General features: G+C 69.6%; 2 protein-coding genes and 1 long non-coding RNA gene across 3 annotated transcripts in view; all 3 read left to right on the top strand.

Annotated features, from left to right (window-relative positions):
- The first annotated feature begins 231 nt into the window (after positions 1-231).
- On the top strand, positions 232-2,670 carry LOC137486929 (uncharacterized). Its single transcript, XR_011005818.1, has 3 exons — positions 232-390; positions 2,296-2,318; positions 2,518-2,670. It is a non-coding gene; the product is annotated as an uncharacterized lncRNA (long non-coding RNA).
- A 1,866-nt stretch (positions 2,671-4,536) lies between these two features.
- ZC3H10 (zinc finger CCCH-type containing 10) lies at positions 4,537-5,941 on the top strand. The gene is given in 2 exon segments (XM_068212517.1): positions 4,537-4,584; positions 4,586-5,941. Coding segments are annotated over 2 exon segments (1,173 nt in total). The 3' UTR covers positions 5,711-5,941.
- Positions 5,942-6,220: 279 nt separating this feature from the next.
- ESYT1 (extended synaptotagmin 1) overlaps positions 6,221-14,752 on the top strand; it is a 19,058-nt gene continuing 10,526 nt past the window's right edge. Inside the window, 15 exon segments of the mRNA XM_068212528.1 lie at positions 6,221-6,536; positions 7,664-7,705; positions 8,729-8,863; positions 9,551-9,624; positions 9,741-9,813; positions 9,906-9,995; positions 10,574-10,629; positions 10,707-10,830; positions 12,447-12,623; positions 13,693-13,775; positions 13,874-13,922; positions 14,005-14,094; positions 14,199-14,291; positions 14,397-14,468; positions 14,567-14,653. Coding sequence (XP_068068629.1) covers positions 6,267-6,536; positions 7,664-7,705; positions 8,729-8,863; positions 9,551-9,624; positions 9,741-9,813; positions 9,906-9,995; positions 10,574-10,629; positions 10,707-10,830; positions 12,447-12,623; positions 13,693-13,775; positions 13,874-13,922; positions 14,005-14,094; positions 14,199-14,291; positions 14,397-14,468; positions 14,567-14,653 — 1,515 coding nt within the window. The 5' untranslated portion in view covers positions 6,221-6,266.

Below are 14,752 nucleotides of genomic sequence, written 5' to 3' on the forward strand. Positions count from 1 at the left end.
CCTTGCGTAAGCGGAAATTGCCGGGGGAAAAAAAATCTATTTTTTTAAATTATTTTTTTATTTTTATTGTTTTTTATTCCAAATAAATTGGAGGTGGGGAGGGACCGAACCCCGCGGCGGCGCAAAATGGCGGCCGGCCGCCGGACTACAACTCCCATGATGCTCAAGGAGCGAGGAACTACACTTCCCGTCGTGCCTCTTGCAGTGGTGGGCGTGGCCTGAGCGCTTCCCTATAAATAGGCCCCACCGGAGGGCGCGCGCCCCTCTCGGCTGCCGCCATCTTGGTGCCTTCACCGGTCGCCGCCTCCATCCGCCGCCATCCGCCTCCATCCGCCGCCCCCCGCCCGCCGGGACTGAGCGGGGCTCCGCCGAACCGCCATGAGGGCTAAGGTGAGCGGCGGGGGGCGGCGCGGGCGCTTCCGATGGCGCCTCAGTAATGGCCGGGCCTGGATGGGGGGGGCCTGGAGGAGCCTCCGAGGTGGGGAGGGGGGTCCTGGTGAGGGGAGCCGGGGAACGAGAGGGGGTCCCGGGCTTAGAGAACGGGGGGTTCCGGTGAGGGGGAACGGGAGGGGATCCCTGGGTTAGAGAACGGGGTTTCCTGGTGAGGGGAACCGGGGAACGAGAGGGGATCCCTGGGTTAGAGAACGGGGGGTTCCGGTGAGGGAGAACGGGAGGGGATCCCTGGGTTAGAGAACGGGGGGTCCTGGTGAGGGGAACCGGGGAACGAGAGGGGGTCCCGGGGTTAGAGAACGGGGGGTTCCGGCGAGGGGAACCGGGGAACGAGAGGGGGTCCCTGGGTTAGAGAACGGGGGGTTCCGGTGAGGGGAACCGGGGAACGAGAGGGGGTCCCTGGGTTAGAGAACGGAGGGATCCTGGTGAGGGGAACCGGGGAACGAGAGGGGGTCCCGAGGTTAGAGAACGGGGGGTTCCGGTGACAATGAACGAGAGGGGGTCCCGAGGTTAGAGAACGGGGGGTCCCCGTGAGGGGCTGGGTGGTTCCTGGGGGTGTCTTTGCTGGGAGGAGTGTGGGGGAAACTGGGAGTACTGGGAAAGAGAAGCCAGTGTGGGACTGGGGGACCTGGAGGCACCGGGGGAGCTGAACCAGTCTGGGACTGGGGCAGTGAGAGACAAACCAGTCTGGGACTGGGAGAACCAAACCCATGTGGTACTGAGAGAGCCAAGTCCACACTGGGACTGGGGGCACTGGGAGAGAAACCAGTGTGGGACTGGGGGCACTGGGAGAGAAACCAGTGTGGGACTGGGGGCACTGGGAGAGAGAAACCAGTGTGGGACTGGGGTTACTGGGAGAGCCAAACCAGTGTGGGACTGGGGGCACTGGGAGAGAGAAACCAGTGTGGGACTGGGGGCACTGGGAGAGAGAAACCAGTGTGGGACTGGGGTTACTGGGGAGCCAAACCAGTGTGGGACTGGGGGCACTGGGAGAGAAACCAGTGTGGGACTGGGGTTACTGGGAAGCCAAACCAGTATGGGACTGGGGCCACGGAGGGAAATAAACCAGTACGGGACTGGGTGAACTGGTGGCACTGAAGGAAATAAACCAGTGTGGGACTGGGGACACTGGTGGGGACTGGGAGAGTGAAAACAGTGTGGGACTGGGAGCACTGGTGGCACTGGGGGGCACTGGGAGCACAGGTGGGCACTGGTTGTACTGGGAACACTGGTGGGCACTGGGAGCACAGGTGGGGACTGGGAGCACTGGTTGTACTGAGAATATTGGGAGCACTGGGGGGCACTGGTTGTACTGGGAGCACTGGGGGGCACTGGTTGTACTGGGAGCACTGGGGGGCACTGGGGGCACAGGTGGGCACTGGGAGCACTGGTTGTACTGGGAGCACTGGGGGGCACTGGTTGTACTGGGAGCACTGGGGGGCACTGGGGGCACAGGTGGGCACTGGGAGCACTGGTTGTACTGGGAGCACTGGGGGGCACTGGTTGTACTGGGAGCACTGGGGGGCACTGGGGGCACAGGTGGGCACTGGGAGCACTGGTTGTACTGGGAATATTGGGAGCACTGGTGGGCACTGGTTGTACTGGGGGCACTGGGAGCACAGGTGGGGACTGGGAGCACTGGTTGTACTGGGAATATTGGGAGCACTGGTGGGCACTGGGGGGCACTGGTTGTACTGGGAGCACTGGTGGGGACTGGGAGCACAGGTGGGCACTGGGAGCACTGGTTGTACTGGGAATATTGGGAGCACTGGTGGGCACTGGTTGTACTGGGGGCACTGGGAGCACTGGGATCTGACCCCGCCGCTCTCCCTCTCTCTCCCGCAGTGGCGCAAGAAGCGAATGCGCAGGTACGTGAGTGAGTGAGAGAGACCCCCGGGGCTCGGGCCGGCCCCGCCGCACCGGGAGGGGCCGCGGGGGCTCCCGGTGCCCTCCCGGCCCGCGGCGTTCCCGGTGCCCTCCATTCCCCGGGGGTTTCGGGGCGTTCCCGGTGCCCTCCCGGCCCGGGGCTTCCGGGGGGTGACGCCGCCGCCGCCGCTCTGTCCCCAGGCTGAAGCGCAAGAGGAGGAAGATGAGGCAGAGGTCCAAGTAACCGCCCCCAGCGGGGACACGGCCCGGTGACGCCCCCCGGTGCTGGCCCGGTGCCGCGGGGCGGTCCCGTTCTTTGCTTTGCGGCGGCCGCCGTGCCGTGAATAAAAGTTGGTTGTTGCTAACACGGTGTGGGGGCTCTGCCGGTAACGGGGGAGGGGGCTCTGGGGGCGGGGCACCAGCGCGGAGGTCCCGCCGGTAACGGGGCTGGGGGGCGGAACTGGGAATCCCCCGGTAACGGGGCTGGGACCGGGAGGTCTTCTAGGAACAGGAGACGGTCAGAACCGGGAGGTTCTCTTCAGTGAGGCTGGGGAGGGGTACGGGGAATCGTCCGGTAACGGGGCAGATGGGTGGGACCGGGGGTGGGAATTCTCCGGTAACGGGGCAGGTGAGCGGGACGAGGGCGGTGGTTCCTCCGATAACGGGACGCGTGGGCTGGAGCGGGGTGAGAAATCCCCCGGTAACGGTGCCGCGGGCAGAGAGCGGGCTCAGTCCGAGCCAACCGGCACCGGGATGTTCCGGGATCGCCCACGCGGAGCCCGGCGCGACAGCGGCTCCCGCCGATGACGTCACGGTGACGCAGTTCCGGCGCGCCGCGCGCTCCCGGCGCCGTGCGGATCCTTCCGGGCCGCCCCGGAAGCGGCGCCGAGCGGGTCCCGCCCGCCGCCGGCACCGGCCGCGCGTTGGTGGCGCCGGAGGCCCCGCGGGGAGGCCGCGAGCCGGTGAGTGCGGGGCCGGGCCGCGCCGCCCCGGGGGAGGCCGCGCTCCGTCAGCCCCGCCGGTGGCGGAGCGGCTCCGTGCCCGTCCCGGGGCGGCCGCGGGGCCGTCACGGGGCGCGGGTAACGCAGCGCGGAGCTCGTGGAGCGGCCGCAGGGGAGGCGCCGGGGTTCCCCCCGCGGTTCGGCGGCGCCGGCGGGCACCGGGGCTGGCGGGGGCTCCCCGGCCGTGCTGCCCCGGCACCGGCACCGCCGCGGCGCCGGGACCCCGCGGCGGGTGTTCCCCCGGGCCGGGGTCGCTCCCGTCCCTCCCTCCGTGCCCGGGGCGGGTGTTCCCCCCTCCGTCCGCCCTCGGTACCGGGGGCGCTCCGGGTCCGTCCCTCTCCCCGTGCCCGGTGCCCCGGGGTCGGTGTTTTCTCCTCCCTGCCGCTACCGGCGTCTGTCCCAGTCCCTGCCTCATTGCCCCGTGCCCCGGGGGGGCCGTTTCTGCCCTTCCCACCGGTACCGGGGCACTCCCGGTCCCTCCCTCGGTGCCCGGGGCTGGGTGAATCCCTCTCCCCCCGGCCCGGGGTCACCCCATCCCTCCTGCACTCCTCCTCCTCCGGTCCTGGCATCACTCCCGGTCCCTCCCTCGGTGCCCGGTGCCCCGGGCTGGGTGTAGAGCCCTTCCCCATCAGCACCGGGCTCACTCCCGGTCCCTTCTCGCCCCGTCCCTCCCTCCCGGTGCCCCGGGATGCGACTTCCCCCATTCCCTGTCCTCCATTCCCGCTCACTTCCCTCCCTCACCCCGTTCTTCCTTCCTCCTCCGGTGACCTCTCCCCGTTCCCACATTCCCGGTGCCCCTCCCTCCCTTCTCCGGTGACCCCTCTCGGGGTGGGAGTCCCCCCATTCCCGGTGCCCCTCCCCCACCCTGTCCCTCCCTCCTCTCCCGGTGCCCCGGGTGGGATTTCCCTCATTCCCAGTGCTCCTCCCTCACCCTGTCCCTCCCTCCCCCACCCGCCGGTGACCCCTCCCGGTGCCCCGGGGTGGGAGTCCCCCCGTTCCTGCTCTCTCCTTCCCTCCCTCACCCCGTCCCTCCCTCCTCCGGTGACCCCTCCTGGCTGGGACCCCTCCCGGTACCCTGGGGTGGGAGTCCCCCCGTTCCTGCTCTCTCCCTCCCGGTGCCCCGGGGTGGGATTTCTCCCATTCCCTGTCCCCCATTCCCGCTCTGTCCCTCCCTCACCCCGTCCCTCCCTCCCCGCCAGCCGCCGCCCCTCCCTCGAAGATGCCGGACCGCGACGGCCGCGACGGCTACGCCAACAACGGCGGCAGCGGGGGACGAGGCGGGCGCCGGCGCCGACGACATCTGCCGCGACTTCCTCCGCAACGTCTGCAAGCGCGGCAAGCGCTGCCGCTTCCGGCACCCCGACATCTCCGAGGTGACCAACCTGGGCGTGCGCAAGAACGAGTTCATCTTCTGCCACGACTTCCAGAACAAGGAGTGCGTGCGCCTCAACTGCCGCTTCATCCACGGCACCAAGGAGGACGAGGACTGCTACAAGAAGACGGGCGAGCTGCCGCCGCGCCTGCGCCAGAAAGTGGCCGCCGGGCTGGGGCTGTCGCCCGCCGACCTCCCCAACAGCAAGGAGGAGGTGCCCATCTGCCGGGACTTCCTCAAGGGCGACTGCCAGCGCGGCGCCAAGTGCAAGTTCCAGCACCTGCAGCGGGACTACGAGTACGAGGCGCGGGGCCGCGAGCAGGGGCTGGGCCCCGGCGGGCGCCGCTACGAGCCCTACGACGGCCTCTACGACCCCGACGAGCCGGTGCTGAAGCGGCGGCGGGCCGAGGGGCTCTACGAGAGCTACGAGTACGGCTTCGCCAGCCCGCGGGCCGTGGAGTACCGGCTGCTGGAGGAGGAGAACGTGCTGCTGCGGAAGCGCGTGGAGGACCTCAAGAAGCAGGTGAACAACCTGCTGGCCACCAACGAGGTGCTGCTGGAGCAGAACGCGCAGTTCCGCAACCAGGCCAAGGTGATGACGCTCAGCTCCACGGCCACGGCCACCGAGCAGACTCTGGCACCCACGGTGGGGACGGTGACCAACTACAACCACAGCATCGCGCAGACGCACACCACGCTCAGCAGCCAGGCCCTGCAGCCCCGCCCCGTCACCCAGCAGGATTTGGTGGCCCCGGCCGGCGCCCAGGCCGCCCCTCCGGCCAACGCCGCGCCCCCCATGAACCCCGAGATCGCGCCGCTGTCGGCGGCCCTGGCGCAGACCATCGCCCAGGGCATGGCGCCGCCGCCCGTCTCCATGGCGCCCGTGGCTGTGTCGGTGGCGCCGGTGGCCGTGTCCATGGCGCAGCCGCTCGGCGGCATCACCATGAGCCACGCCACCACGCCCATGGTCACCTACCCCATCGCCTCGCAGAGCATGAGGATAACGGCCATGCCCCACTGACCCCCCCACACCGGGGCAGCCACTGGGACCCCGCCCCGCCCGGCTGAGCCCGGGGGCGCGGTGGGACACGGACGGACACACGGACACTGTGCGTGCTGCGTGTGGGATGCCCTCCCGGCGCCGGAGCCCCGGGATGGACTGAGCGCCGGGGCGGAGTCCCGGGGGTGGCGCCGGGGCTCCCGGTGCCCTGTCGTGTTTTCGGCTATTAAAACAAAAAACCCAAACCCACTCGGGCCCGGCTGTCCCGGTAACGCCGGGGAACGGGGCGGGGGGGACACCGGGACGGGGACACGTGACAGGGCCACGCCCTTCGCCGAGACCACGCCCATATCGTAAATAAGGGGCGTGTCCCCGGGGGCGTGGCCAAGAGTTGGCGGACGGTCAATGAGTGACGCGTGGGGGCGTGGCCAGGATCTGGCTGGCGCCCAATGGGCGGTGCGTGTGTGCGGAGGGGGCGTGCCCTGGGCTGTGCCGCTCAGCCAATGAGCTCCGCGTGCGTGCGTGGGGCGTGGCCGGGGCGGTGCCGCGGCGGAGGAGCGGGACCGGAGCGGGAGCGATGGAGCGGCGGAGCGGGCCCGGGCTGGCGGTTCTGGGCGCCTTGGGCCGGCGGCTGCTCTGGGCGCTGCCCGCTTACGCCGCGGGGCTGCTGGGGCTGGGCGCGGGCGCCGTCGTGCTCGCTCTCGCGCTCTACGCGGGCTGGCGGCGGCGGCGGCGCGCCCGGGAGCGCGGGATGCGCGCGGCCGAGCGCCTGCAGCGCGACGAAGAAGCGGCCGTGCGCGCCGCCGCCGCCGGGCTGGGCGCGGCCCGCGGGGAGCTGCCGGCCTGGGTAAGCGGGTGCTCGGGGGCCCCGCAGCGCCGTTATCGCCCGCGGGAAGGGCTCGGGGAAAGCCCGGGCGGGGTCCCCGCACCGGGCACCGCCTCCCCCCTCGGCGGGACCTGCGGGCTTTGGGAAGCGCAGCCGCCCCCGGTGGGACCTCCGGGCTGGGCGCTGCGTCCTCCCCGGGCCCCCTGAGGCTCCCCCGGCTCCGCTGCGCTGCGGGCACCGCTTGAGTTCCCCGCACCCCCGGCGGGTCCCGGTTCTCTGCTCCGCTGTGGGCCCCGCTTGGCGCCCCTGGGGACCCCCCCCGCACCCCCCGGGCTTCGCTGCCGCACCTGCCTGGATTCCCCGCCCGGCGGGATCCCCGGGGAGCCCCGACAACCGCTGCGCGTCCGCGGGGCCCCGCCGCACCGAGCCCCGCTGGAGTTGTCCCCGTCAGGGGGACCCCGAGGCACCGCACGGTCCCCGGTGGCACCCCAGGGCTGTGCCGTGCATCCCGCACCGGCCCCGCTGCGGGACCCCCGGGATCCCCGGTCCGGGTCCCTTCTCTCTGCACCGCAGCCCCCGCTGGGGACTCCCGGGGACTCCCGGGACCCCCAGAGCCCCCCGGGCATCTCCGGGCCCCGCTGCCGGCTCCGCTCGGTGCTGCTCTCCGGCCGTTCCTTGGGTTTCCCGGTCGGGCGGGGCCGCACCGAGCCCCACTCGGAGCTGGCGGCCGTGCGGGAGCCCCGGGGCCGGGATCGCCGCCCCACCGGGACCCCCCCCGTGGCCGCCCCCCGCTGCCCCCGGGCGGGGTCCCCGCGCTCCGTTGCCCGCAGCGAGGGGACGGCCCCGGTGCCGCCCGGGCCTTCCGGCAGTGCCGTGACTCACCGGGCCCGGGGGGGGCCGTTTCCTGCCCGGCCGAGGGGGGGCCGGGACGCCCCTCCCCGCGGTGTCGGAAGGGTCCGGACCCCCTTTCCCGGGACTTCCCCCCACCGGGACCCCGCTTTGGGGACCCCCGGGAACGGGCAGGTGTTGGGGGGTGACGGGGTGGCAGAGGGAGGTTGGGGAAACTGAGGCACGGGGCCGGGAGGGGCCGTGTCCCCGGTGGTCCCGGGCGGCTGCCCCGGGCTCAGAGCCCCCCCCCTGTCCCCCAGGTCAGCTTCCCGGATGTGGAGCGGGCGGAATGGCTCAACAAGGTGAGGCGTCCGTGTGTCCGGCCCGCGCCGCGCCCTGCGCCGCCTCCCGCCGCTCCCGCATCCCTGCGACGTCCTTCCATCCCTCCCTCCGGCATCCCTCCCTCTCTCCTTCGTCCCTCCCTCCCTCCATCCCTCCGGCATCCTTCCTTCCCTCCCTCCCTCCTGGTCTCTTTCCATCCCTCCCTCCTCCATCCCTCCTGCTTCTCTGCTTCATCCCTCCTGTGTCCATCCCTCCCTCCTCCATCTCTCCTTCATCCTTCCTTCCCTCCCTCCCACATCCCTCCAGCATCCGTCCCCCCTTCCTGGTCTCTTTCCAACCCTCCCTCCTCCATCCCTCCTGCTTCTCTGCTTCATCCCTCCCTCTTCCATCTCTCCCTCCTGTGTCCATCCCTCCCTCTTCCATCCCTCCTCCATCCTTCCTTCCCTCCCTCCCGCATCCCTCCAGCATCCATCCCTCCCTCCTGGTCTCTTTCCATCCCACCTTCCTCCATCCCTCCTGTGTCCCTCCCTCCCTCCTCCATCCCTCCCTCCTGTGTCCCTCCCTCCTGGTCTCTTTCCATCCCTCCCTCCTCCCTCTCTCTCCATCTCTCATCCCTCCCTCCCTCCCTGCATCCTTCTGTCCATCTCTGCCTCTGTCCCTCCCTCCATTCCCTCTGTCCATCCCTCCATTCCCTCTGTCCATCCCTCCATCCCCAGTGCCCACCCAGTGTCCATCCCTCCATTCCCCATGCCCCCACCGTGTCCATCTGTCTGTCCCCCGTGTCCGTCTGTCCCTTGTGTCCATGCCTCCATCCCCTGTGTCCATCCGTCTGTCCCCAGTGCCCCCCCTCATGTCTGTCCACCCATCTCCCGTGTCCGTCTGTCCGCCCCCCGTGTCCATCCTTCCAAGCCCCGTGTCCGTCTGTCCATCCCCATGCCCATCCCTCCCTCCCCTGTGTCCATCCCCGCCATCCCCCATGTCCGTCTGTCTCTCCCCCGTGTCCATCCGTCCGTGCCGAGTCCGTGTGTCCGTCTGTCCGGCAGGTGCTGGCGCAGGCCTGGCCGTTCCTGGGGCAGTTCCTGGAGAAGCTGCTGCAGGAGAGCGTGGCCCCGGCCATCCGCGCCTCCAGCGCCCACCTGCAGACCTTCACCTTCACCAGGGTGGACGTGGGCCAGAAGGTGACCCCCAAAACCCCCCCAGGACCCCCAAAATCCCCCAAACTCCCCCCGATCCCCGGGGACCCCCCAAAACCCCCCAATCCCCGGGGACCCCCCAAAACCCCCCCAAATCCTCCCATACTGCCCTTATCCCCCCAGGACCCCCAAAATCCCCTCCGATCTCCCGGGGACCCCCAAAATCCCCCCAAAACCCCCCCCCGATCCCCCGGGACCCCCCCAAAACCCCCGCCAATCCTCTCATACTGCCCTAATCCCCCCCAGGACCCCCAAAATCCCCTCTAACCCCCCCCCCCCGATCTCCCAGGACCCCCAAAAGCCTCCCAGATCCACGCAGGACCCCCTAAATCCCCCCTAACCTCTCCCAGGACCCCCTAAACGCCCCCAGGACCCCCTAAATCCCCCCTAATCTCTCCCAGGACCCCCCTAAATACCCCCTAAACCCCATCAGACCCCCCCACGACCCCCTAAATCCCCCCCTAAATCCCTCTCAGGACCCTCTAAACCCCCCCAGACCCCCCCATGTGGGCACCCCCCCCCCCACTGCTGGCAGTGGCTGGGGGGGTCCAGGGGGTCCCCACCTGGTGATTTTGGGGGTCTGGGGGGGGTCCAAGGGGGTCCCCACCTTCACCCATCACCCACCCTGTGCGCCCCCCCCCCCCCAAAAATCCCAACCCGACCCCCCCACAGCCCCTCCGTGTCCTGGGGGTCCGAGCCCACCCTGGAACTCACAACAAGCAAATCCTGCTGGACCTCAACATCAGGTGAGTGACCTGGGGGGAAGGAGGGGGGGGGGTCTCTGCTGCCCCCCCCCCGCGCTGGGGAGGGGTCCGGGGGGGTCGTGGTGACGCCCCCCCCCCCCCCATTTTTGTCCCCTCAGCTACGTGGGCGACGTCCAGATCGACGTGGAGGTGAAGAAGTTCTTCTGCAAGGCGGGGGTGAAGGGGATGCAGGTGAGGGTGGGGGGGGGATTTTGGGGGGTGGGGGTGGTCCTGGGGTAGGGGGGGGTCACAGCTCCTCCTGACCCCACCCCCCTCACCCCCAGCTCCACGGGATGCTCCGGGTCATCCTGGAGCCCCTCCTGGGGGAGGCGCCCATCGTGGGGGCGCTCACCATGTTCTTCATCCGCCGCCCGGTGAGTTCGGCACCGGGACCCCCCCCACCCGAGAAAAGGAACGGGAACCCCCCCCCCCCCTAAAAAAAAAAGGAACGGAACCCCCCCCAGGGATACAGCAGGGGTGCCCTCCCCCCCCCAAAACCTCTCCCCAGGACACCCAGGGGTCTTCCCCCCTAAAAAGGACCAGAACCCCCCCAGCACACACCGGGGGTGCCCCCCCTCCCCAAAAAAGGGACCCCAGACCGGCCAGCACACACCAGGGGTGTCCCCCCCCAAAAAAGGGACCCCCAGACCCCCCCAGCACACACCGGAGGTGCCCCCCCTCCCCAAAAAGGGACCCCAGACCCCCCCAGCACACACCGGGCCTGCCCCCCCTAAAACCCAGACCTTGAATCCCCCCCAGGACGCACGCCGGTCCTCTCCCCCCAAAAAGGGACCCCAGAACCCCCCCAAAATTGGACCCCACATCCCCCAGCACACGACGAGGATCCCCCCCAAAAAAAGGGACCCCAGACCCCCCCCCCCCGAAAAGGACCCCAGACCCCCTCGGGAGGGGGGGGAGGGTGCCCCCCTCCTCTGACCCCACCCCATTCCAGACGCTGGACATCAACTGGACAGGGATGACCAACCTGCTGGACATCCCCGGGCTCAGGTGAGCCCCACCCTGGTTCGGGGCCCCCCCGGGACCACCCCCCCGGGCCCCCCCTGACCCTCTGCCCCCCCCCCCAGCTCCATGTCGGACACGCTGATCATGGACAGCATCGCCTCCTACCTGGTGCTGCCCAACCGGCTCCTGGTGCCGCTGCTGCCCGACCTGCCCGAGGCCGCGCGGCTCCGCTGGCCCCTGCCGCGGGTGAGGCTGCCCGGGGGGGTCCCCGGGGGGCTCCTGACCCCCCCATTTTCCTCTGCTCACCCCCCCCCCATTTTCCCCTTCTGACGCTGCCCCATTTTCCCCTTTTCCCACCCCCATTTCCCCCTTCTGACCCCCTCTTTTCCCCTTCTGACCCCCCCATTTCCCCCTTCTTCCCCTCTTTTTCCTCCCTTCCCTCTCCCTTCCTTTTCCCCTTTTCCCCCCTCCTTTTCCCATTTTCCCCCTTCTTTTCCCATTTTCCCCCTTCTTTTCCCCTTCCCCCCCCCCATTTTCCCCTTCTGACCCCCCCCATTTTCCTCTTCCTCCCCTGTTTTTCCTCCCTTCCCTTCCCTTCCCCCCTTTTCCCCTTTCCCTTATCATGTCCCTCCTCTGTCCCCCCCGGTGACCCCTTTGTCCCCCCCATGTCACCAGGGCGTGGTGCGGGTGACCCTGCAGGCTGTGTCCCCCCCCAGTGACCCCTGCTGACCCCGCTGTCCCCTCGGTGTCCCCCCGTGTCCCCAGGGCGTGGTGCGGGTGACGCTGGTGGCCGTGTCCCCCTGCAGTGACCCCTGGTGACCCTGCTGTCCCCTCGGTGTCCCCCATCTCCCCAGGGCGTGGTGCGGGTGACACTGGTGGCCGTGTCCCCTTGCAGTGACCCCTGGTGACCCCGCTGTCCCCAGGGCATGGTGCGGGTGACCCTGGTGGCCGTGTCCCCCTGCAGTGACCCCTGGTGACCCCGCTATCCCCCCCGTGTCCCCAGGGCGTGGTGCGGGTGACACTGGTGGCCGTGTCCCCCTGCAGTGACCCCTGGTGACCCCGCTATCCCCCCCGTGTCCCCAGGGCGTGGTGCGGGTGACCCTGGTGGCCGTGTCCCCCTGCAGTGACCCCTGGTGACCCCGCTATCCCCCCTGTGTCCCCAGGGCGTGGTGCGGGTGACACTGGTGGCCGTGTCCCTGTGCAGTGACCCCTCCCAGTGCCTTGTCCCCCCCGGTGACCCCTGTGTCCCCCGTGTCCCCAGGGCGTGGTGCAGGTGACGCTAGTGGCCGTGTCCCTGTGCAGTGACCCCTGGTGACCCCTGTGTCCCCCGTGTCCCCAGGGCGTGGTGCGGGTGACACTGGTGGCCGTGTCCCCTTGCAGTGACCCCTGGTGACCCCCGCTGTCCCCAGGGCGTGGTGCGGGTGACGCTGGTGGCCGTGTCCCCGTGCAGTGACCCCTGGTGACCCCTGTGTCCCCCGTGTCCCTAGGGCATGGTGCAGGTGACACTGGTGGCCGTGTCCCCGTGCAGTGACCCCTGGTGACCCCTGGTGACCCCTGTGTCCCCAGGGCGTGGTGCGGGTGACGCTGGTGGCCATGTCCCCGTGCAGTGACCCCCTCCCAGTGCCTTGTCCCCCCCGGTGACCCCTGTGTCCCCCGTGTCCCCAGGGCGTGGTGCGGGTGACACTGGTGGCCGTGTCCCCGTGCAGTGACCCCTCCCAGTGCCTTGTCCCCCCCGGTGACCCCTGTGTCCCCCGTGTCCCCAGGGCGTGGTGCGGGTGACGCTGGTGGCCGTGTCCCCCTGCAGTGACCCCTCCCAGTGCCTTGTCCCCCCCCGGTGACCCCTGTGTCCCCCGTGTCCCCAGGGCGTGGTGCGGGTGACGCTGGTGGCCGCGCGGGCGCTGCGCTGCAAGGACCGCTTCATGGGCGGGCTCCTGCAGGGCCGCTCGGACCCGTACGCGGTGCTGCGCGTGGGGACACAGGCGGCCAGCAGCCGCGTCATCGGCGACAACAACGACCCCCGCTGGGACGAGGTGTACGAGGTGAGGGGGGACAGAGGGACAGAGGGATGGACAGAGGGACAGAGGGGAATGGAGTGATGGACAGACGGACGGACAGTGGGGACAGAGGGACAGACAGTGGGGGTGGACAGTGGGGACAGGGGGATGGACAGAGGGGCAGTGGGGACAGAGGGACAGACAGTGGGGACAGGGGGATGGACAGAGGGAATGGAGGGATGGACCAGGGATGGACAGAGGGACAGACAGTGGGGGTGGACAGTGGGGACAGGGGGATGGACAGAGGGACAGTGGGGACAGAGGGACAGACAGTGGGGACAGGGGGATGGACAGAGGGAATGGAGGGATGGACACAGGGATGGACAGAGGGAATGGAGGGATGGACAGAGGGACGGACAGTGGGGACAGGGGGATGGACAGAGGGGCAGTGGGGACAGAGGGACAGACAGTGGGGACAGGGGGATGGACAGAGGGACAGACAGTGGGGACAGGGAGATGGACAGAGGGACAATGGGGACAGAGGGACAGACAGTGGGGACAGGGGGATGGACAGAGGGAATGGAGGGATGGACACAGGGATGGACAGGGGGATGGACACAGGGATGGACAGGGGGATGGACAGTGGGGGTGGGCAGTGGGGACAGGGGGATGGACAGAGGGAATGGAGGGATGGACACAGGGATGGAGGGAAGGAGAGAGGGGAATGGACAGAGGGACGGACAGAGGGAGGGAGAGAGGAATAGACAGAGGGAATGGAGGGATGGACAGGGGGATGGACAGTGGGGTGTGAGGGATGGATACTGGGAATGGAGGTATGGACAGAGGGATGGACACTGGGATTTGAGGGATGGACACTGGGATTTGAGGGATGGACGGTGGGGATGGAAGGATGGAAGGATGGACATGGGATGGACAGAAGGCTGCAGGGAGCGAGGGAAGGAGGGAGGGCTGCAGGGAGAGGGGGACCTGCAGAGTCCCCCCATGTCCTCCTCCCTGGCACTCGGAGTGTCCCCAGCGGGGCCGTGGGGACAGGGACACCCCGACCCCCCCGGGTGGCACACGGGGACCCCCCAGCCGCCGCTGTCCCCCCCAGTTCATGGTGCACGAGGTGCCGGGCCAGGAGCTGGAGGTGGAGCTGTTCGACAAAGACCCCGACAAGGACGATCTCCTGGGCAGGTGAGGGGGGCCCCGCACCCCGAATTTGGGGAGGGGGGCTGCTCCCCACTCCCCCCAAACCCACCCCCTCCCCAAATTCCCGGTGTTTCCCACCCCAGGATGAAGCTGGACCTCGGGGAGGTGCTCAAAGCACGGGTGATGGAGGAGGTGGGTGCTGGGGGCAGGGGGGACGGACGGGGCGGGGTTTGGGGTGCGGGGGGGGGGTCGCGCTGACGCCCCCTCCCCCCAGTGGTTCCCGCTGCAGGAGGGGGGGCAGGGCCGGCTCCACCTGCGCCTGGAATGGCTCTCGCTGCTCTCCGACGCCTCCAAGCTGGACCAGGTCAGTGCCGGGAGGATTTGGGGGTTCAGCTGTGCTGGCAGAGGGGGGGGTCCTGCCCCATCCGACCCCCCCCCCCCCTTTTTGGCGCGGCCCCCCTCCCCTAGGTTTTGGAAAGGAACCGGACAATCGTGGCCAAACCCGACCCCCCCTCCGCCGCCATCCTGGTCGTGTACCTGGACAGGGCTGAGGGGCTGCCCGTGAGTCTGGGGGGGTTTGGGGGGGTGGTCCTGGGCACTGCCCGGGGGGGGGGGGGGGGTTCAGAGGTGGGGGGGGACCCCCCCTGACCCCCCGTTTTTGCACAGGTAAGGAAGCCAGGCAAGGAGCCCAACCCCGTGGTTCAGGTGTCGGTGCAGGACGTCACGAGGGAGAGCAAGGTGGGAGAGGGTCGGGGGGGGGGGGGGGTTGGGGGGTTTTTGGGGGGGTTTTGGGGGGCACGGAGTGGGGGGGGTCTGACCTGAGTCCCCCCCCCAAGGTGGTCTGCAACACCTCGGCCCCCGTCTGGGAAGACGCTTTCCGCTTCTTCCTGCACGACCCCCGGAACCAGGACGTGGATTTCCAGGTGAGACCCCAAAACCCTGGCTCTGTGTCCCGCTGGTTCCCCAGGATCCCCCAGATCCCCCCAAATCCCCACTCCTGTCTCCTCCCCAAACCCTCCAAA

This window comes from Anomalospiza imberbis, chromosome 22 (assembly GCF_031753505.1).
Source record: "Anomalospiza imberbis isolate Cuckoo-Finch-1a 21T00152 chromosome 22, ASM3175350v1, whole genome shotgun sequence".
NCBI classification, from domain to species: domain Eukaryota; kingdom Metazoa; phylum Chordata; class Aves; order Passeriformes; family Viduidae; genus Anomalospiza; species Anomalospiza imberbis.